The sequence below is a fragment of the Capsella rubella genome, unplaced genomic scaffold (genome assembly GCF_000375325.1).
Source record: "Capsella rubella cultivar Monte Gargano unplaced genomic scaffold, Caprub1_0 scaffold_4, whole genome shotgun sequence".
NCBI classification, from domain to species: Eukaryota; Viridiplantae; Streptophyta; class Magnoliopsida; order Brassicales; family Brassicaceae; genus Capsella; species Capsella rubella.
Window position 1 is genome coordinate 9,389,132 of NW_006238920.1, and position 20,795 is coordinate 9,409,926.

General features: G+C 38.9%; 9 protein-coding genes across 9 annotated transcripts; 4 read left to right on the plus strand and 5 right to left on the minus strand.

Moving 5' to 3' along the window:
• Nucleotides 1–155: 155 nt before the first annotated feature.
• On the plus strand, nt 156–4,420 carry LOC17888082 (protein REDUCED WALL ACETYLATION 3). Its single transcript, XM_023784785.1, has 16 exons — nt 156–549; nt 908–999; nt 1,110–1,247; nt 1,337–1,393; nt 1,557–1,629; nt 1,824–1,982; nt 2,108–2,257; nt 2,375–2,630; nt 2,799–2,914; nt 3,002–3,088; nt 3,171–3,259; nt 3,356–3,418; nt 3,509–3,565; nt 3,655–3,751; nt 3,843–4,002; nt 4,116–4,420. The coding sequence occupies exons 1-15, from the start codon at nt 517–519 to the stop codon at nt 3,996–3,998; spliced, it is 1,623 nt and encodes a 540-aa protein (XP_023640553.1). The 5' UTR covers nt 156–516; the 3' UTR covers nt 3,999–4,002; nt 4,116–4,420.
• Nucleotides 4,421–4,536: 116 nt separating this feature from the next.
• LOC17889701 (chlorophyll a-b binding protein 1, chloroplastic) lies at nt 4,537–5,538 on the minus strand. The gene has a single exon (XM_006295323.2). It carries the CDS (start codon nt 5,465–5,467, stop codon nt 4,670–4,672), a length of 798 nt encoding a protein of 265 aa, XP_006295385.1. The 5' UTR covers nt 5,468–5,538; the 3' UTR covers nt 4,537–4,669.
• A 1,220-nt stretch (nt 5,539–6,758) lies between these two features.
• LOC17890070 (chlorophyll a-b binding protein 1, chloroplastic) lies at nt 6,759–7,777 on the plus strand. Its single transcript, XM_006293322.2, has one exon. It carries the CDS (start codon nt 6,837–6,839, stop codon nt 7,635–7,637), a length of 801 nt encoding a protein of 266 aa, XP_006293384.1. The 5' UTR covers nt 6,759–6,836; the 3' UTR covers nt 7,638–7,777.
• Nucleotides 7,778–8,709: 932 nt separating this feature from the next.
• On the plus strand, nt 8,710–9,646 carry LOC17888879 (agamous-like MADS-box protein AGL29). Its single transcript, XM_006296409.2, has one exon. It carries the CDS (start codon nt 8,963–8,965, stop codon nt 9,482–9,484), a length of 522 nt encoding a protein of 173 aa, XP_006296471.1. The 5' UTR covers nt 8,710–8,962; the 3' UTR covers nt 9,485–9,646.
• A 112-nt stretch (nt 9,647–9,758) lies between these two features.
• On the minus strand, nt 9,759–11,576 carry LOC17888392 (high mobility group B protein 14). The gene is made up of 6 exons (XM_006295098.2): nt 11,427–11,576; nt 11,052–11,213; nt 10,739–10,796; nt 10,597–10,641; nt 10,097–10,177; nt 9,759–9,979 (listed from the first exon to the last, which is right to left on the minus strand). The coding sequence occupies exons 1-6, from the start codon at nt 11,495–11,497 to the stop codon at nt 9,929–9,931; spliced, it is 468 nt and encodes a 155-aa protein (XP_006295160.1). The 5' UTR covers nt 11,498–11,576; the 3' UTR covers nt 9,759–9,928.
• A 91-nt stretch (nt 11,577–11,667) lies between these two features.
• LOC17889981 (uncharacterized protein At2g34460, chloroplastic) lies at nt 11,668–12,897 on the plus strand. Its single transcript, XM_006296319.2, has 4 exons — nt 11,668–11,815; nt 11,931–12,104; nt 12,175–12,567; nt 12,645–12,897. Exons 1-4 carry the CDS (start codon nt 11,711–11,713, stop codon nt 12,807–12,809), a joined length of 837 nt encoding a protein of 278 aa, XP_006296381.1. The 5' UTR covers nt 11,668–11,710; the 3' UTR covers nt 12,810–12,897.
• Nucleotides 12,826–14,576, minus strand: LOC17887997 (urease accessory protein G). Its single transcript, XM_006294728.2, has 7 exons — nt 14,408–14,576; nt 14,105–14,305; nt 13,854–13,914; nt 13,564–13,765; nt 13,344–13,465; nt 13,146–13,250; nt 12,826–13,051 (listed from the first exon to the last, which is right to left on the minus strand). The coding sequence occupies exons 1-7, from the start codon at nt 14,449–14,451 to the stop codon at nt 12,968–12,970; spliced, it is 819 nt and encodes a 272-aa protein (XP_006294790.1). The 5' UTR covers nt 14,452–14,576; the 3' UTR covers nt 12,826–12,967.
• Nucleotides 14,577–14,768: 192 nt separating this feature from the next.
• Nucleotides 14,769–16,144, minus strand: LOC17889905 (60S ribosomal protein L18a-2). The gene is made up of 3 exons (XM_006295023.2): nt 16,049–16,144; nt 15,778–15,957; nt 14,769–15,296 (listed from the first exon to the last, which is right to left on the minus strand). Exons 1-3 carry the CDS (start codon nt 16,061–16,063, stop codon nt 14,955–14,957), a joined length of 537 nt encoding a protein of 178 aa, XP_006295085.1. The 5' UTR covers nt 16,064–16,144; the 3' UTR covers nt 14,769–14,954.
• Nucleotides 16,145–16,715: 571 nt separating this feature from the next.
• LOC17889482 (cytochrome P450 710A2) lies at nt 16,716–18,700 on the minus strand. Its single transcript, XM_006295400.2, has one exon. It carries the CDS (start codon nt 18,509–18,511, stop codon nt 17,018–17,020), a length of 1,494 nt encoding a protein of 497 aa, XP_006295462.1. The 5' UTR covers nt 18,512–18,700; the 3' UTR covers nt 16,716–17,017.
• Between the last annotated feature and the right edge of the window lie 2,095 nt (nt 18,701–20,795).

Sequence of the window (20,795 nt, forward strand, 5' to 3'; positions counted from 1 at the left end):
CACCAAACATTTATCTTCGCTTTATTGGTCATTAAATGCACTTTAAATCTATATAACTAGTTATGTCTCTACTAATTTATGTATTAACAGTAATCAAATATTATTTGTTCGTAATCAATGTAATCTCCGATACTTAAATAAAAAAAAAAAAATACGAGAGAAAGGAAAAAAAACCGAACGGACCAGAAAAGAGGCGAATCGCCAAACCAACAACCGTTCGGGTGGAGGGAGCTTGAAGAGAACGACGTCGCACCTGACATTTTCTCCACCCTTGAAGCAAAGCAATACCTTCTTCACTTCAGATCTCTTCTTCTTCTTCTTCTTCTACTCTGTTCGCACCTTCCTTCCTGCTCTATTCTTAGGGCTTCGGATCCTGTGGCTTCGTTTTTCTTTTTAATCTGGAGGTCGAATTCGATACCTTAGATCTGACGGTGAAGTGGGAATCACTCTCCCTGTCTCTTCTCATCTTTTGGATTTCCAGCATCTGATTGAAGATCCCTTCGTGGATCCAGTGTAATGGCGGATTCGGAGCCAATTACGCCTGGCCAGGTACTGCATCTCGTTACTCTTGTGTGTTTCAAGCTTCAGTGTCTTCTTCATTTCGTTACTTTTTGGGATTCTTAGATTTGGAATGTATAGTTTTGCAGTTCAATGTGATTTCCACTACTACATCGTTAGTTTGCTGAGTGATTGAATTTACAATTTGGATCAGTTTCTTAGAGAGATCAAATGTTTCTGATGTGTCTTAATAGGGACTTTGCTGGCTTCTAATGCTAGTAACTTTTAAGTTCAATTTCAAAGATTTAGCTTCAATCTTTAAATTGAAAATGTTTCACCACCACAGATTTGGTTTCACATGCTTTATGTATCTGTATCTTACTTGATATCTTATTCTTCCTTAATGCAGGTTTCGTTTCTGCTCGGAGTCATCCCTGTCTTCATAGCATGGATATACTCTGAGTTTCTAGAGTATAAGAGGTCTTCATTGCACTCTAAAGTGTATGTATTTGCAATATAATTGTATCTAACTCGTCAGCAACCTATATAATCTGCTTTATTTCACTTTTTATTTCTTTCTGGTTTCCAATATCTTTACCTCTTACTTGCAGCCATTCAGATAATAATTTGGTTGAACTTGGTGAGGTGAAAATAAAGGAAGATGAAGGAGCAGTTTTACTTGAAGGAGGTCTTGCAAGATCCATTTCTACAAAGTTTTATAACTCACCTATCAAAACAAACTTGATTAGGTACTTATACAGATTTCTTTTTCTTTTTGTTCCTTAGAGTTGGTCTTCTCTCAACATAAAATAAACCATTTACGTTTGTATACTTGTAGGTTTCTGACGCTAGAAGACTCATTCTTGATTGATAATCGAGCAACCTTGAGAGCGATGTAAGTTCCTTAATTTTACTAGAAATTTAGAAAAGATTTATACTGAATTGCTGATCATCATTTATGCTGAATTGCTGATCATCATTTATGCTGTATTGCTGATCATCATTTATGCTGTATTGCTGATCATCATTTTCCCTCTTGACCATATTAATCCTGTCAGGGCTGAGTTTGGGGGGATTCTCTTTTACTTTTATATTTCCGATCGAACAAGCTTGCTTGGAGAGTCTAAAAAGGTGCCTCCTTTAAATTTAATTGATGGGATTCCCTTTCTCAATTTCAATTGTTCTTTAAAGATCTAAAAACAGTTTATGTGTAATATAATTAAAGTATGTCCATAAATAGTTTGAAGGTAGAAAGCTAACATTTCAGTCTGAAAATGGTTTTGCAATTGATGACTCTTCTTTTTTAATATGGTTTACAATTGCAGAATTACAACCGAGACCTTTTCCTCTTTCTCTACTGTCTTCTCATTATAGTGTCAGCTATGACTTCCTTGAAGAAACACAATGACAAATCACCTATAACAGGAAAGTCCATTCTGTACCTTAATCGTCACCAGACTGAAGAGTGGAAGGGATGGATGCAGGTAATTAATTCAGTCTTTTCTCAGTACATGTACGCCTCTACTTCGCAGAGTACTTCCGAGCTTCTTGGTAGATATTTTTGTTCTGCAACTATTTTTCATGCTAATATATGTTTGTGTCTTTGCAGGTTCTATTTCTGATGTATCATTACTTTGCTGCGACTGAGATATATAATGCAATCAGGGTCTTCATCGCCGCCTACGTCTGGATGACTGGTTTTGGGAACTTCTCGTACTACTACATCAGAAAGGATTTCTCCCTAGCACGATTTACTCAGGTCATATCAACAGTTTCAATTGCCACAGTGAATTAGTTTACCATGATATAAACTTCTAAGAAGCATATCTTTCTTTATATGACTCAAGATGCTCATGAAACTTTTTACTTCTTCCAGATGATGTGGCGTCTTAACTTATTTGTGGCTTTTAGCTGCATTATTCTCAATAATGATTATATGTTATACTACATTTGTCCAATGCACACTCTGTTCACTCTTATGGTGTATGGAGCCCTTGGTATCTTCAGTCGGTATAACGAAATACCATCAGTAATGGCTGTGAAGATTGCTTCATGCTTTCTCGTGGTTATCGTGATGTGGGAGATTCCTGGAGTTTTTGAGATTTTCTGGAGTCCTCTAACATTCTTACTAGGTAAGTATTAGACTTTTCTCATATATTATACTGATTTCCGCGTGGCGAGTGCGTATCTGTCTTGTGCTAAAACAATTGTCCTGCCAGTGTGTTTGGATACCACTTGGTCATTGGGATTTGTGTTTTGTATGTTGACTAACATTTAATTTTCTCCTTAAATAACTACAGGATACACTGATCCAGCTAAACCAGATCTACCACTTTTACATGAATGGCACTTCAGGTCTGGACTTGACCGCTACATATGGATCATTGGAATGATATATGCCTATTTCCATCCCACTGTAACTCTTGAACCTATGGCCCTCTCCTATTTTCATTCTATCTCGTGGAATGTACTATTCAAATATCTTTCGACATTTCCATCTCAGGTAGAGAGATGGATGGAGAAATTGGAAGAGTGTGATGCCAAGAGAAAGATGTCAGTAAAGACGAGCATAATTGCAATTTCCTCATTTGTGAGTTTGGCTTCTCTCTGGCTTATGGATTTTTTATATTTGATATTCTTATGATGCCCAAGTTGTCCCTTGTACTGTTCAGGTTGGTTACTTATGGTATGAATACATCTACAAGCTTGACAAGGTTACGTACAACAAATATCATCCCTACACGTCATGGATTCCGATAACGTTTGTATCAAAACCCTTTTCTTTCACCTAATTTATCAAATCTTGAGGTAGTCTTCGTTCTGGATTCTGACTCTAGGATTAATTCTGCTGTCTCAGTGTCTACATCTGTCTGCGAAATTCCACACAGCAGCTACGAAATTTCTCCCTGACACTATTTGCGTATGTGTCTCACTCTTACTCCATTTCACCTAATCTTGATGTTTATTCTGAACACGTCTCTAATAAGACCCAACCGACATGCTTTTTTAGGTGGCTCGGCAAGATTACACTGGAGACTTATATTTCTCAGTTTCACATCTGGTTAAGGTCGGCGAGATACTGTTTCCTTTCTCCCAATTAAATAGGCAAGAAACCATTTGTCTCAATGATTTGAATGGAATTTGCTTGTGCTGCAGATCAAATGTACCTAATGGACAGCCTAAGTGGCTGTTATGCATCATTCCAGAATACCCAATGCTCAACTTCATGCTCGTTACGGCCATATATATCTTGGTAAAGCAATAGTAGAATCCATGAAGAAAGACCATTTATCCTCTCTAGGTTATATAGATTGTAATATGTTCTCTTAATTTGATATCTTCAGGTGTCGCACCGACTATTCGAGCTTACGAATACATTAAAGTCTGTTTTCATACCTACAAAAGACGACAAGAGGCTGCTCCACAATGTCATTGCTGGAGCTGCCATCTCGTTCTGTTTATATTTAACTGCTCTCATTCTTCTCCAGATCCCACACTAACCATGTAAGTTCTTTTACTCCTCCTGGTCCTGCAATCATTTTGTGATATTGGAATGTGCTCGCTTAGGAAGAGATACAACTCTCCATTAATAGGCTAGAACCATTTTACTTTTACAGGAGGGACTAAAAACATGTGGAAAACAAGCTGCACAGAGGTTTCTATGTCAAACTTGCAAAAATAGTTACAACACACGTCTCATATCTCGACAATAAAAAATTGTTTCCAAAGATCAGTACTTTTTGAAGTTTGCCAAGTGAAGCATCTTTTGGATAATTAGAACCAGAGGAGCTTCAGAAAGAGTGAAGCATCTTCTGGCACTTCGACGGCATCATCTTAGGACCAATTGTTTGTTTTCTTTCTTATCTCTGTTGTAATTTTGCTACAAGTTTTTTAATATATAGTTTCATTTGCCTTTTGTTTCTCCCGTATTTGGTAGATTGTCCAAATACAGAACATAAATCATCTGCAATTGCGTGAAATTTACAAAGAATGGGTAGTTCAGTTCAATTGAGTCTCTAGGTAAAAACACCAACACAGTTAGAGAAAAAGAGCTTCGATTTCTGATAAATCATACAAAGATACGACAAAGGAAATTTCACAAATTTACATAGGAAAGATCACAAACAAACTCTCTTTCTCTGCTCTCATTCACTTAACAAGCTTATCTCGCTCACTTTCCGGGGACGAAGTTGGTGGCGAAGGCCCAGGCGTTGTTGTTGACTGGATCAGCCAAATGGTCGGCGAGGTTCTCCAATGGTCCCTTTCCGGTGACGATGGCTTGAACGAAGAATCCAAACATGGAGAACATAGCCAACCTTCCGTTCTTGAGCTCCTTAACCTTCAACTCCGCGAAAGCCTCGGGGTCGGTAGCAAGACCCAATGGGTCGAAGCTGCCACCTGGGTAAAGCAAGTCCTCTGCCTCACCCAAGGGGCCATCTCCGGCAACTCTGTAGCCTTCAACAGCTCCCATGAGGATAACCTGAGTGGCCCAAATGGCTAAGATGCTCTGAGCGTGGACCAAGCTGGGGTTGCCCAAGTAGTCCAATCCTCCGTCGCTGAAGATCTGGGAACCGGCCTTGAACCAAACGGCTTCTCCGAACTTGACTCCGTTCCTGGCCAATAGCTCAGGGAAAACGCAGCCAAGGGCTCCGAGCATGGCCCATCTGCTGTGGATGACTTCTAGCTCACGGTTCCTGGCGAAGGTCTCTGGGTCAGCGGATAGACCGGCGGTGTCCCATCCATAGTCACCTGGGAACTCTCCGGTAAGGTAGCTCGGTGGCTCGCCGGAGAAGGGACCCAAGTACTTGACTCGGTCAGATCCGTACCATGGGCTGCCTGATGGACCCTTAGGCTTGGCAACAGTCTTCCTCATGGTCACACGGCCGGTTCCGAGGACATCTGATGCTGCGGGCTTCACAGCCTTTCCAGCGAAGGCAGGGGAGGACAGAGCCATGGTTGAGGAAGCCATTAGAATCTTTCTTCGTTCTTCTTTTTCTTTTCTGTTTTTTTTTTTTGTTGTGACTGGTGAGAGTGATTGAAACTGGTTGGGGTATAGATCCGCTTTATAGCAATGTTAAGAGTAAGGTTTGTTATCTATGAAGTATCTGTATCTGTTTACTGATTGGCTTATGAGATTTTGGGTTCGTCTTTATCTTGTCCTATGTGTCACTCTCTAGTCCATAAGCTTTTTTGCCAGATTCTTATAAGCTGCAATGAAGACACTTGTGATTTGTCCACTTTGGAACTTTGAATAAAATTTTGCAAATATAAATTTTAACAGGATATATTTTATAAATATCAAGTACGTTACTCTCTCTTTTTTTTTTTTTCTTTTTTTTTTCTGTAATTTTATTTTAACACTTTTTGGAACGTAAAAGTTAAACTACTACATTGTGCAACCAAACCATTTTTTAAGTGAAACAATGCATTTTAGATTTAACCAAAAGTGCTACAAGTTTTCACGTTTACAACAATTGAACAGATTTAAGGAAAAAAAAAACAACGTTATATATATATGCATTCTTTAAGAACCATTATGTTGATTGATTAATTAGTTTGTTTTCAGCAAGAAAAATGACTGGTAAGTTGCCTTGCTCATACTTAAAAACGGTTCACAAATTGTTTTGAAGATGAATATTGTAATTAGTTTTACTTTTACTTTCTAATGCTTTTATTATATGCAGAACCCAAATCTCCATATATATTTTTTTTTTGGTAAAAGCAAATCTCCATATTTGATGGAACAAATTAGAGTGATTGATAATGAAATGTTCACCTAATACTCATCCTCATATTTCATTTTTGTGAAAGAAATGAGTAAGTAGAGTGAGTGGTATATGCATCAATCAAGTTTTTGGTATCGAATTGCTTTGATTGTTATTATCACACGTCCATTTGGGGAAACACTAAAGACGATCAGAAAAAAAATATCTTAAGACATGTACCTATTGAGACTGATACGATTCGAAACGGATAGAGAAACACGTCAGAGTTTACATGTGGCACGCCTTCAATGGGTACTCCAATATGCTAACACAATTCTACGAGATATCTCTAAATTATCAAACACACAACTCAAAATACTCAAATTCCAAACAAGACCCACTGATGCCACCTCGGCAAGACAAAATAAAAAATCTAAGCTTAAAAATGTCAACAACCAATAGAAATCAAGACATTGGTGATATCCCTAGATAAGCAACTTAAATCTTCAAGTTTTAGTTTACCTTCGGTTCACATTATAAATACCCTAATAACATCACCGTAACCTAACCATCCAATTCATCACAACTTAACTAAGAGTAAGAGCCTTTTACTTGCACCACAGTCTAACCGCAATGGCCGCCTCGACAATGGCTCTCTCCTCTCCTGCTTTGGCTGGAAAGGCCGTCAAGCTATCCCCGGCGGCCTCTGAAGTTTTTGGTACCGGCCGAGTAACCATGCGCAAAGCCTCCAAACCCACCGGTCCATCCGGCAGCCCATGGTACGGATCCGACCGCGTCAAGTACTTGGGTCCGTTCTCTGGCGAGCCACCAAGCTACCTCACAGGAGAATTTCCCGGTGACTACGGGTGGGACACTGCTGGTCTATCCGCCGATCCCGAGACTTTCGCCAGAAACCGTGAGCTAGAAGTTATCCACAGCAGATGGGCCATGTTAGGAGCCCTAGGCTGCGTTTTCCCTGAGCTATTGGCGAGGAATGGAGTGAAGTTCGGAGAAGCGGTTTGGTTCAAGGCTGGATCACAGATCTTCAGTGACGGAGGATTGGACTACTTGGGCAACCCGAGTTTGGTCCACGCTCAGAGCATTCTAGCCATTTGGGCCACTCAAGTGATCCTCATGGGAGCTGTGGAAGGTTACAGAGTTGCCGGAGATGGTCCGTTGGGAGAAGCAGAGGACTTGCTTTACCCAGGTGGCAGCTTCGACCCATTGGGTCTTGCTACTGACCCCGAGGCTTTCGCTGAGTTGAAGGTGAAGGAACTTAAGAACGGGAGGTTGGCTATGTTCTCTATGTTTGGATTCTTTGTTCAAGCCATCGTCACCGGAAAGGGACCGTTGGAGAACCTTGCTGACCATTTGGCTGATCCAGTCAACAACAACGCATGGGCCTTCGCCACTAACTTCGTCCCCGGAAAGTGAGTTTATAATTCGTGATCAAGTTGTGTATCTCTGGTTTGTTGAATCTTGGAAATGTGATGGTGATTTTATCTCTTGTAAATTACTTTTGTAAGTGTGAAATATTTAAGAAGCTTTGTAAAATTAATGGATCGGTTTACTTACTTGTGTGCAAAAAAATAGTACATAAACATATTGCGGTGTGAACACAACACAATTCGTTTCCAAGAACCGAGATGACCCTGTTTAATAGTATCAGTCCAAATTTTTACTCTACTTTGATTCTTTCGAATAAGTAAATATACTCTCGTAACACATAACTTGAGAGACTCACAAACCTTTGGTCATGTTCTCAGTGTTTTCATGGTAATAAACTACATTTCATATAATAATAATAAAAAATCAATCTTGATTTAAAAACCAGCTCTACTTTTTTAGAAATAATATCCACTTTTTCTAGTTTGTAGGAACTTGTTTGAAATTATAAATAATAAAATCCCAAAATAAAAACGCAAACAAAAACGTTATAATATGACAAAAGTGTCCAAAAAAAATGAACACAAACCATTAAAACACATCATAATTTTGGTCTATAACTTATTAATTAGCATTATTTTAAAACATATAAAAGGGTCCATAAAAAATGAATATTGTTGGTAGTGGGTTTTGATGATTGTAAAGCCCATTAGCCAGGCCTAATAAGAAAGACGAAAATGCAAGAATAGTAATGGGCCGGAGAACCATAGTCAAAATCCAGTCGTTGACACTTAAAACAAAAAACAAATTGAAAACCCTTTCTGGCGCCGGAAAGACAAACCGGAAAGGCAAATACAAAGGGAAATTGAGAAGCATAGGAGAAAGAAAAAGAAAAAGATAAACGCGCGTTAGATTTACGCGCGTTAAATTTACGCGCTTTCTCTTATTCAAAGAGTTTTTATTTCTATGTTAGCTATTTTTCACAAGGTAATGAATCGATATTTTATCTATATATTGAAGGACCAAGGTGGAATAGAAGATTGAATTTTAGAAGATTAATGTATGGTTGAATAACACAATTAGAAACTATTCAATAGTAAGAAAAAAATGAAAAATTTTAAATATTCCAGGATGTTTTAAATACACAATTAGCAACTATTCAACGGCCATATAAGGCAATTTTAGATTTTCAATTAAAACTTCCTAAGTATGCACTCTTGTGAATTCTCCACCACCACCACTATATATGATACTCTTGTTAGGTTCAATGAAAAATCACCACCTCTATTACTCAGTAGTAGCAAAATACAAAATCTTCTTAAATAAAAAAAAGACGAGAGACTTGCTCTTTCTTCGTACCGTTTAGCGAACAAATGGGTCGGAGAAAGATCAAGATGGAGATGGTTCAAGACATGAACACAAGGCAGGTCACCTTTTCCAAACGGAGGACCGGTTTGTTCAAGAAGGCGAGCGAGTTGGCCACGCTCTGCAATGCTGAGTTGGGTATTGTTGTCTTTTCACCAGGAGGCAAGCCTTTCTCCTACGGGAAACCGGATCTCGATTCTGTTGTAGAGCGATTCATGAGGGACGATGATGAGTCAGATAGTGGTGATGAAGAAGGAAGAGCGCGAAATGGACCTAAACTGAAGAAGATGAGTGAACGTCTTGATTCGCTCAACCAAGAGATTGAAGCTGAGAAGAAACGAGGCGAAAAGGATCAGGAGAAGCTCGAATCTGCTGGGGATGAGAGATTCAAGAAGCCCATCGAGGCGCTTACCCTCGATGAACTCAATGAATACAAAGATAAGCTCAAGACAGTCCATGGTAGGATCGAAGGTGACGCCTATCGCGTCCATGCTTCGTCTTGTCTTTTGTCTCTCTCCGTAAAAAACTAGCGTGACTTGTTGAAGTCGCATTCTATTTTTGTATCAGCCACAGAAGTTACTAGCATGAAAGATATTGTTGGTGTAGAGTTTTCATCATCTATTCTAATGGGGTGTGACTTTCAATTTCATATCACATGTGTGTAACCGAGAAATCGAAAAGTACCTGTTAATTTGTCTGTGTTAATCTCAAGTGTATTTTGTCAAACATGATCCACCTTTTCGCCAGTCTGCAATCTGGAAATTTATTTTCAAATAGAAGATTACGATATAAAGAAACGAAACCTTTGGCCACCACTCAAGAAACTAGTTTGTATTCATTGATCTCCATGTATACTCCACAGAAGAATGAGTATCAGGGAATGATCTCAATGAAACAGAAACTTCTAAACGTCAATATACAAAAACCCATCCTAGAAGGCTTAGAACAATGTTTTCTAAAAACTAAAAAGTAATCTATTCAGAATAATCTGAGTCGGTCTCTGATTCATCGTGTTCACCTGATTCCTGCATGAACAGTAGTAAAATGAAAAGGTTAGACTAATGTTTTACCACCGCATCAGAGGGATACTGAGGTGAATAAATATTAATTGGAAAACATATGATAAATGAAAAAATGGGTACCATCCTCTTGGTATATTCTGTCATTGCTCGGTGAAACTCTTCCCTCTTCTCAGTGGCTATATCATAATACTTTACCTTTTCCTACAATACAGTAGAGGAACAAACAATACGTATAAGAAACTTTGATTCATGTCTCAACCAGAAATATCTCATTATACCAACAAAACATCATGTGAGCAGCAAGAAAAATAGAGAGATTGTTCACAAAAAGAACAAGAAAACTACAGAGTGTGAATTGCAATCTGGCAACAGCCAACCCAGATTGTACCATTTCATTGCTTAAACGATCATATTACTTATCATCACAATATTCCAGATTGTAACCATTTCATTGCTTAACTGATCATTACTTATCATCACAATATTCCAGATTCCATGCATTTAACTATCACTCGAACAATGTCACTGAGGAAACTCTTGGAAGATGATAGAGCCAAATATGTTAACGAAGTCCAAGAGACAATAAAGTAATTGGGACACAAGAGCAAAACCCATGTTACCTCGTATATCATTGTTTTCCATTTCTCTCCGCATGACTTCCCAATCTGAACAAAATGAAAATATTAACAAATTCAGCAATCGAACCAAAGTGAATATTACCGTCAAAATTTGTTCACTTTGAAATAAAACAAAGCCTACAACCTCGCGCATGGACTTGACCTCCGGATTCTGCTCTTGATATTGCTTCCGGAAATCCTCCCTTTGGAACCAAAAATGATAAAGCAGTATGAGGCAAGAGGAAAATGCATACAACAGGCGTTTCTTTATATGTTTTCTAAAGCAACACATAACAACAAGTAAATTTCACCCTGATGTCAAACATAAAAGAAATTTCATCCTGAAGACCAATGGCAAAATGCAGAAATATTTCCCCTTAAGTGCTTGGAAGTTCAGCTGAGCTTAAAATATATAGACAACAGTTTGCAATCATATGAGAAGGAGAGGGAGTACCTACAAGAAATAGAAGAAAGCAGTGGGAGGTTTCTTAGGCATCTTCGAACGGAGTTTAACCGGTTTCTTCTTCTTCTGGCTTGTATTTGGCTTTCTCAACGGCTGAAGTCTTAATCTTGTAGACCTCCTCACATTTTCACTGGACTTCACAGCCACCTCTAAGTTCCTATTAAAAAATCCACAATGCAAAATCAGAGTAGTCTAACAGCTTCTCTCCTAATTCTTCTCACCCATTTCTGTTGAATATTGAAGTTCACAAATTTCATTCCAGTTTGATCTCAATTCCCTACCTAAACACTAAGCAGAGAAATCAAAGCAGAACCAGGTAAAAACCAAAACTTGATCTGTAACCTATATCTACGTCATACACGAAACTTACCGAGTAGAGCCTCCACTGCACGACGGAGACGAAGACCGCAATAACCCTGAACTGGGAGCTTTCTTCGTCATTTTCTCGCCACTTTCTCGGAATCGAAAAACTTTTCTCGGCTGCCTCTTCTGGGGGGTTTTCCGTAATTGTGTAGTTTGCGCGAGCTGAAACAGAGTGTGACAATTTTGCCCCGTGGCGTAGTCTAATCAACAAAAAAAGGCAAAGAATAATAAAAAATTAAAAATCACGATTTTACAAAGTTAACGTCTGTGGGAGAGATTAACACACATTCGATGGCAACATCTTTGCTTCTCAGACATTCCTCAGCCGTCTTCTTCTCTCAGTCTTCTCGCTTCTTCACCAAGAACAACTCTTTTCGTTCCTTCACTTCCATCAAGGTTAGATTTTTCAATTCTGTCTCATTCTCTTATGTATTTGCTAGAATCTAGTTGATGAGAGAAAACGGTAATTTAGATATTCCCAATTCTGAATTTGGCTTTGCTTGTGTCGCAGATGCAAAGAGGTGAAGCAGTGAAGACAAAGAAGGTGTTTGTGGCCGGAGCTACTGGGAATACCGGGAAGAGGATTGTGGAGCAGTTGTTGTCCCGTGGCTTTGCCGTCAAAGCTGGTGTTCGTGACGTAGAGAAGGCTAAAACATCTTTCAAAGACAACCCTTCTCTTGAGATCGTACGTTCTTTTCTTAATCCGATGTTTTCTCCCCTGTCAAGTCTCACAACTGCTCTGTTATTTCTTCTAGGTTAGAGCAGACGTGACAGAAGGTCCTGAGAAGCTAGCTGAAGCTATTGGTGATGATTCTCAGGCTGTGATTTGTGCTACCGGGTTTCGTCCCGGGTTTGATATTTTTACGCCTTGGAAAGTCGATAATTTTGGGACAGTAAATCTTGTGGATGCTTGCCGTAAACAAGGAGTGGAAAGGTTTGTTCTTATAAGCTCAATCTTGGTGAATGGAGCTGCAATGGGACAGATACTGAACCCTGCTTACATCTTCCTCAACCTCTTTGGACTGACTCTGGTCGCTAAGCTTCAAGCTGAGAAGTATATTAAAAAATCTGGCATCATTTATACTATAGTAAGGCCCGGTGGTCTTAAAAACGATCCTCCAACCGGAAATGTTGTCATGGAGCCAGAGGTAAAACATAGACTTTGATCTTTGTTTCGTCTGTTTTGTAGTGGAACTGATAAAGATCTTACCCTTGATCTTTGTAGGATACTCTGTATGAAGGAAGCATATCGAGAGACCAGGTCGCAGAAGTTGCAGTGGAAGCTCTGCTTAATGATGAATCATCTTTCAAGGTTGTGGAGATAGTTGCTCGTGCTGAAGCTCCAAAACGTTCCTACAACGATCTCTTCGCCTCTGTTAAAGGACATTAACTAGAATGCAAATCAATCACAATGTAATGAGTCTCATGCTCAAAACCTTTATTTCTCTTATGTCTTGAGTACAACAAACAAACAGATACAAGTGCGCATAAACTGAGTTCAAGACAAATTGATAGAGTCCCATTTAGATTTATCTCTTATCCAACCCATCACTGGCGCTTCTTCCCGGTTGCATGTTCCCATGAGTGCATGACATGGTTCACGATTTCCTCGACCCCAAGCCCATGCTTCACCTGGAAATGTTTTAGTAATCAAAGAAGATTCCTTTGAAAGAACTAAGGTCACTCGTTATGTAAGTGATGAGACCTATTTCTAAAGATGGCTAACCTGAGCAAAGACAAATGGCCCTCCATCACGCATGCGTAGCGCATCCCTTTCCATAACAGATAAGTCAGCCCCAACAGCTGCTGCAAGGTCTGTCTTGTTTATCACCTGCAGTTGCAAAAATCAACCAGAGATTCTTTCACACTACTATCGACTTTAAAAGAGCATGTAAGTTTAAGAGTTGAAGCAGCATAAGCGCACCAGAAGATCAGCTTGAGTGATTCCAGGGCCACCTTTACGGGGTATTTTATCACCAGCAGATACATCGATGATGTAGATGATATAGTCAGCAAGTTCTCTGCTGAAATTAGCAGCTAAATTATCTGCAAAGGCAACACTGATCCTATTCAATTTCATTGGATGCTTGAGAAACAGAAGTCTATAAAAGATACACACGCAGGTAAAAGAACTGAAACCTCACCTCCACCGGATTCACAAAGAAGCAAATCAGCCTTGAATAAGTTAGATAACTCCTCAAGAGGACCCAAATTGATACTGATATCTTCACGGATCGCAGCGTGTGGACATCCACCGGTTTCAACAGCTCTAATCCTTTCCTCAGGAAGAGCTCCATTCTTCACCAGAAACTCACCATCCTCTTTCGTAAATATATCATTTGTCACCTACACCATTTACAATAATCTTTTCTTGAGATCAAGGAAACAATCTCACTAAGTAATCAGAAGATTTGCAGCTGATAGTAATACTCACAGCAGCAAGACTATATTTGTCCCTCAAGAATCTACAAAGAGCAAGCATCAATGCCGTTTTCCTGAGTGGACGAAAAACAAAATCCAATATGGAGTTAGACAAAAAAGATTGACACTTTTCTGCGAAACTTGACAATATGTGATCAAGAACACTGAATCCATCTAAAAACAATATCAATAGATTCAATGGTTTAACCCAGAGACTGTAATTTGTTATGATACAAAATCAAGCAGTAAATTTGAAAACAGTACCCGGTGCCAACGGGACCGCCAATACCGACGGTGAAAGCTCTCTCAGAGAAGTTACGGTCGTTAAGGGGAGGAGCTCGGCGACTGAAGTAGCCAGGAGAGTAGATTGGTTCGTGTGAGTGCGGTGCAAGTCCATCGTGGCTATGGAACACCCTCCCGTCCTGCCCCACCCACGACGTCTTCGTATCGCCGGCGTCAGATTTGCTACTCGACACAAGTATGCATACAGATTAGTGGAGAATAAATCGCAGGAAAGATCAAATCTTTACAGAGAAAAACAATGAAAACAGGAACTCAAGGCCTCACTCATGATCTTGATGATGATGATGATGGTGGTCTTGCGATGCCATTGTCGAGAGACTTGAATCTTCTTGTGGTTACTGTGTTGACTTTGACTGAATCTACTCCGCGACAGGGATCTTATTTCGTAAGGACAAGAAAAAAAACTATAAAAGAATCTTTCTGATTCTATCCAAACTTCAAACCAATGTGAAAGGGAGATAGATATGCTTTTCTCAGTCGTCGGCTCAAAATGACTGAAGTGCCCTTAGATTTTGTAGTCGACTTTATACTTATTAGTGTTACAGAGTTTTTGTATCACAAAATTCCAAGACTCAAAACTGATTTAGGTAATTGTTGTTTGAAGAATAAGTGCACAACATAGGAGATAAGGAACAAGGATATTTCATAAGCAAAAAAACATAAACCATAGAATCCAGACAAGGTCGAGTAGTGAGTTTCATGAGTAGGCCTAACATATTGATAAACAAAAATATCCGAGAAAATCCAAAACAACAGAGAGCATAACTTCAACATCGATTCCACCCCAAAAAAGAGTCAATCTGAGACGGTTCTACATGAACAAGTTGGGCTTGTTGGCCTTGTAAGTCGTCTTCAGCTTCCTGCTTGGTGGTCTAACCTTGCGGAACACCAAGGGGAACTTAATCTTGCTGTTGTGGAACTGTTTGGTGCTCTCTCTCTTGCACAGCTTGGCCGGGACAGTGGCTGTCTTAATGATCTGGATGCAAGGGAATCTGACACGGTGTCGGGAAGCCATCTCAGTGTACATCTGTTCCACTGCTCCGTTAAGGGTGGTGTCACGGTACTCCTTGTACATGTTGTGGTATCCAGTTCTGCTCTGGTACCTCAACCAGATACCGAAGTTCTTGATTGTGGTTGGGTTCTTCTCATAGATCTGTGCAAACAATTTGGTTATGGATGACATTAGTCAAAAACAGACAAATGGTACTATATTAAACTCATCAGACAACATGATACTGTTTCTAATTGCAATTCGATAATCACGAAATAGACTTAGGAGAATCTAAGTCTTCAAATTAATGATATTAAACTGGACCTAAGACACACAAACATCATCAAAGTCAGGAATCAGGTAATGATAGATTTGCAAGATCAAGCTACTTAGTAATGTTCAAGTGTTGTATAAATCACAGAAAAACAAAAGACTACAAAATGTCGTAGCTATGAATATAACAAGAATCATAAGGTGAAACAAAGACACAAATGTAAATTATTTAGAGGAAACATAAACAACAAGATTAATCAAAACCCTAGTGTTCGAATCTAGCAATTCCGGATAACGATAATCGACTTCATACGCTTCTAACACAGTGAGGTATGCTTATCATTTCAGAGATGAGAAGAGAGTTAAGTACCTCGTTGATGGCGAGCATCTGTCCGTTACTCTTCTTGACCTTCTTCAGCTTCCTCAAGAAATACCAGAACTTGGACTTGGCACGGACCTCGTTAGTGGCCCAGAGCTTCATCCGGTAGATCTTAGGCTGCACATCCTTCTCAGTCGGGAGAGCTCTTCCGACAACCTGGTACTGGTGAAACTGCAAAAGGAAAATACAAAGCTTAGATCAGATCCTTCGAAACAGAAGCAAATGGCAACATTGAAATCAGGAAGGGGATCAAAGAGCTTACCCTGAAGGTACCCATTTTTCGTCTCGACGGGACAAATGCGGTAGAAACCTCTCAACCAAATGATAGCGGCTAGGGTTCTTCCTACTTTATAAATGAGCGAGCATCTGCAAAAACCCTAATATACTTTTAACTGAGATCATAAAGCCCAATAGTCTTAAAATTGTAGACTAAGTTTTAGCCCAAATGTGTGTTACAACAAAGCCCAAATACACAATGTGGGTTACAAAGGATTAATATGTTTCAAGTCAAAACGGCAAAACACAAATGTGTGTTAACAACAAAGCCCAAACACACAAGGGTCCAATTCGACTATAGATGGGAGCGGTAGCGTCGTGAGCGAGAGGAAGAGACCACCGCAAACACACACACCCACTAGTGAAGACTGAAGACTGAAGACGGTCGACAATAACAAAAGGACACATGATTAAAATGTGCTGTCTTTTATCAATGAGGAGGGTCGGCCATCATAATCGTGGCATTGATTTTTAAATATTATTAATCAATTTACAAATACATATATATATATAGTTTATAAAATAAAACCCTCAAATGTTTTTCTATATGCTCTCTCGCCTCTCAGGTTGTATATTGCTCTATTATCTTAACGACGTACAACAATATTGAGAATGTGTGTTTAAATTTTTGTATGTCGAGTCGATTAATAATGTATTTGTACCACTAGCCACTAGCTAGGCCTCATTGATATTTATTTTAAAGGAAGAATAGAGATATGACAATGACATAACATACACAAAACACGTGATAACTTCACTGGGACCAAACAAAACACATTTAAGAGATACGACAGATCTGATGGCAATAAAACGACATCTCTCCTCTCAAATTCAGCAAGACATTATCTCCCCCTAGGGGACTTCACCTGAAGAGAGACATCACGATCACAAACTTTGATAATATCTTCACTCTTATCACCAATAATAAATTTATTCTTTAAAATTTAAAATCAATTCAAGGAGAGGTTGGGATACGTTTGGACAAGAACACGGTGCACCCGTCCTTTGGCGATATCGTGGGGCAGTATATGATATCATCGCAGCCGTCCGATCGAAGCCTCTTGAAATCAAACGAAGATGAGAACATTGCGTTGAAGAGCACCAAGTGGTTGAGCGCGTAACGCTGCCCCACGCACTGGTGCGCACCCCATCCAAAAGCTAGGTAGTTGCGTTTGAACACCTGGTCCTCTTGCCTTGTCTCGCTAAACCGGTCAGGATCGAACCGGTTCGGTTCAGTAAACCCTTGGAACGAGGAGTCAAAGACCGAGGGAAACACTATCGTACCTTTTGGGATAGTGTATGATTCCGTGAGTGGGAAATCATTGGTAGCAATGTGTGGCACCATAGTTGCCGGTGGCCGGTACCTCACGACCTCACGCGCCACAGCTCGCGTGTACTTCATCTCGGCGAGCTGATCTGCCGTGATTAGCTTCCCGGACTCAGGCGTCCAGATCTTGACCACTTCCTCCCTCACTTTGCTTAGCACTTCCGGGTTTGATTCAAGAAACGCCACCGCCCAAAGGAGTGATGACGTGGAAGCGTCTTGCGCGGCAAAGAGAAAATCGAAGAGAAGACCGCCGATGGCCTCGTCTTCCGAGTGAACCGGCGGAGGATTACCGGACTCTATCTCTGCCACGATTGCATGCATCCAAAAATCGATTAAACATGTCGGCTCCTCCCCTTTCGCCATCCTCGTTTTTGATTTTCCGGCGCATGAGGTGAGTGTCTCCTCTAGATTCATCACCGCCCGGCGAGCTTTGCTGAACGCGAAGCCAGGGAGGTTGATCGGTAGCGCCATTGATCCGACATTGAACAGGTTGTAATCAGTACGGAACGCACTCCTAGCTTCTTTGTCAAGGTAGGGTCCGACGAAAACCGTTTGAGAAGTCTCAAGATTGAGTTCACGGACAAGATCTCGCATAGCCACCGGCTTAGTTCCGCCGGAGAAACTTTCCTCCCACTGCTTAAGATGACGGAGCATAACTAATTGTTGGAGATCAGAGTAGGTTGAGAGTGCCTTGGGGGTGAAGTTAGGAGCAAGGTGACGGCGAACGGATTTGTGATCCTCACCGAACAAGTAGATGAGGCTGTGGTCACCAAAGAGCTGTTTGCCAAAAGGATGTCCGAGAGGGTGAAATCCATCGACACGAACGTTGGAGAAGATTTGATGGGAAAGCTCAGTGTCTCTGATGTAGATGATGAATTTTCCTATGAGGTAGTTGGCAGAGAGGCCAGGGGAAGTTCCCGCCGTGGCGGATAGCTTGTCCCAGTAGGAAGTCGGGTCAAGGACGAGTGAAACGGCGTTTCCGATGACCGGAGGGACAAAGAAAGGGCCAGGGAGGTGACGTTTCTTGCCAAGGTAAGAGAGTTGCTCGATTAGAAGGAAGAGAAGCAAAGCAGAGACTACGTATGGTGCAAGAGAGGCAAATAAGGAAACTGAGAAAACCATCTCTTTGTTTGTTTTCTACTTCTTCTTCTTCTCAGCAGAGCTTCTCTTAGTGACTTATGCTCTGTTTGCGAGTCTTTTTGTATATGTAGTAAAAAAAAAATATAAGGTATTGAGGCTATCTATGCAATGATTTGTTATACAGCAGTTGGTAATTTGTCGATACGTGAAAATACATATGATTGGTGTCACCCCAACAATTTGTAAAATAGTAATATGGAATCATATCACACAGTCACTAGATACTAGCTCGATATATTTCAGCATTATGTCTAAATAACTGTGAAGGAGCTGTAGTTATGAATAGCAAAACAAAATCATTGAGAAACTGAGACAAAAAAACATTTGTAAAATCTACGACCAACCCATTTACACTTATCATGCTGTAGTATGCTCTCGTGTCAAAATGCATGCATGCATGCCTTGGGTCAAATTCAAATTATGGTTTCCGTCCGTTATAATTTAACTGAATGTTATAATATTATATAACTTCACATTATTACTGATATAACTCCTCACTAAGAAATGCAATTTACAACCATCAGAAAAAACAAAAAATGCGTGAGTAGTTAAGTAATGCTTGGAAGATATATTTGCGTATATTAAAACAAACTAGTCAAAGTAATGTGATAGAAGAGGTCGTATTTTATAAAATGGCAGAGCTTGAATATTACGTTTGGCATAAATGTGCAAAACATTGAAACTACGTTACTAGCAGTCTAGCACTTATAAATTAAGTATTTTTTTTCTGCATTGTTCAGTCTAAACAAACTACTTTAAATACGATCACTAATTCACTATGAATTTTTAAAAAGAATATTAATCTTTTTAAAAATCGAAAACATTGCATCACTCGGGTGTTTTCCATTACTACAAAGTGAGTAGGTCCATATTTGTTCTCTGCAAACCAATAAGGAATAACCAAGTATACTTATATTTTCAACTGCTTTATTATAAATAGTGGAAGTCCTAGTATTATTGGTCTAGTATTATAAATAGACCAAGAATTGTTTAATTTTTGTCTTCTCAAAGGTAGACCAAGAATTTATTTAGAAATTTAATACTATAAATGGGGATTCAATTCTAATTATGCATATCAGCTGACATAAACTTAGTTACCGTCTGTCTATGCTAACCAATGTATTTCGAGGTTTATTATTATGTTCTAAATGGATTTATTTCCGATCATTAAGTCACGTGTTACACATTTAATCTATACATGTCTATTTTTGTCGGCCAGATGTAAGTCTAATTAATTCTTTTGTCAGTAGAGAGCGTTGGGAGATATTATTTGTTCTAAGATAATAAATATACTACGTTCTAAATATCAATATATTTAATTTGCCTAAAATATACACTACATTATTATATGTAAAAAAATATCCTACATAAAAATTGTTAATTCAAACCCCCGCAAAAAAATATAAAACACTGAAAATTTATTTCAATTTTCTGTTTTATCGTTTTCTGAGAAGAAAAAAAATATGATATTAAAAAAAAAAACAAATAGTGATATTTTTAGAAAACAATGAAAATGATATCTTGAAAAATTTCTCTTTTTATGTCTTATCATTACCATTTTAATATTATATATATATACAGTACTACCCGATCGTATATTTTTGTAAGTTAGAAAGTGACCTTTGGAGTTGTAAATCACAATATTTCTTTCTTTCTATGTAGCTATATAATGAAACTGTATCTTCTTTCACACACACACATATATATATGAGCATGTGCATCTATAGTCTCTCATTAAATTTCTCAACAAACAATCAAAATGAATACTATAATTACATTATGTAGAAGTAATTTTTATTGTTATTATATTAATTAGTTATCTTGAAAATTGAGAGACTATTTTCAAAATCTTTCATATACTCCATTTGTTTCACAAAAAGTGTTACTTTGACACATTTCACACATTAAAAAACATTATACATATATGCTTCTATTAAATATGTGTTAATAGTTTAACTAGTTTTTAAATTAAGGGTAAAATTAAGAAATGTATTATTAAAAATGCATTGAAAATGTAAAATGACATTCTTTGTGAAACAAAATTAAAACTCTAGAATGATATTCTTGGTGAAACAGAGGGAGTATTTGTTAAGAAACTTGATGAAACTATGAATATGCAAGCTCTAAATTAAAGAGCCAATTTTAGTTCAAATCAGCCTTTTATCAGGGTGTATTTTTTTCTTTCGGTTACAATCTCATTTCATGAACTTTTCAATAACCGCCTCTAAGAATTTGTCAATAACCGCCCTTAAAATCTAGCTAGTAT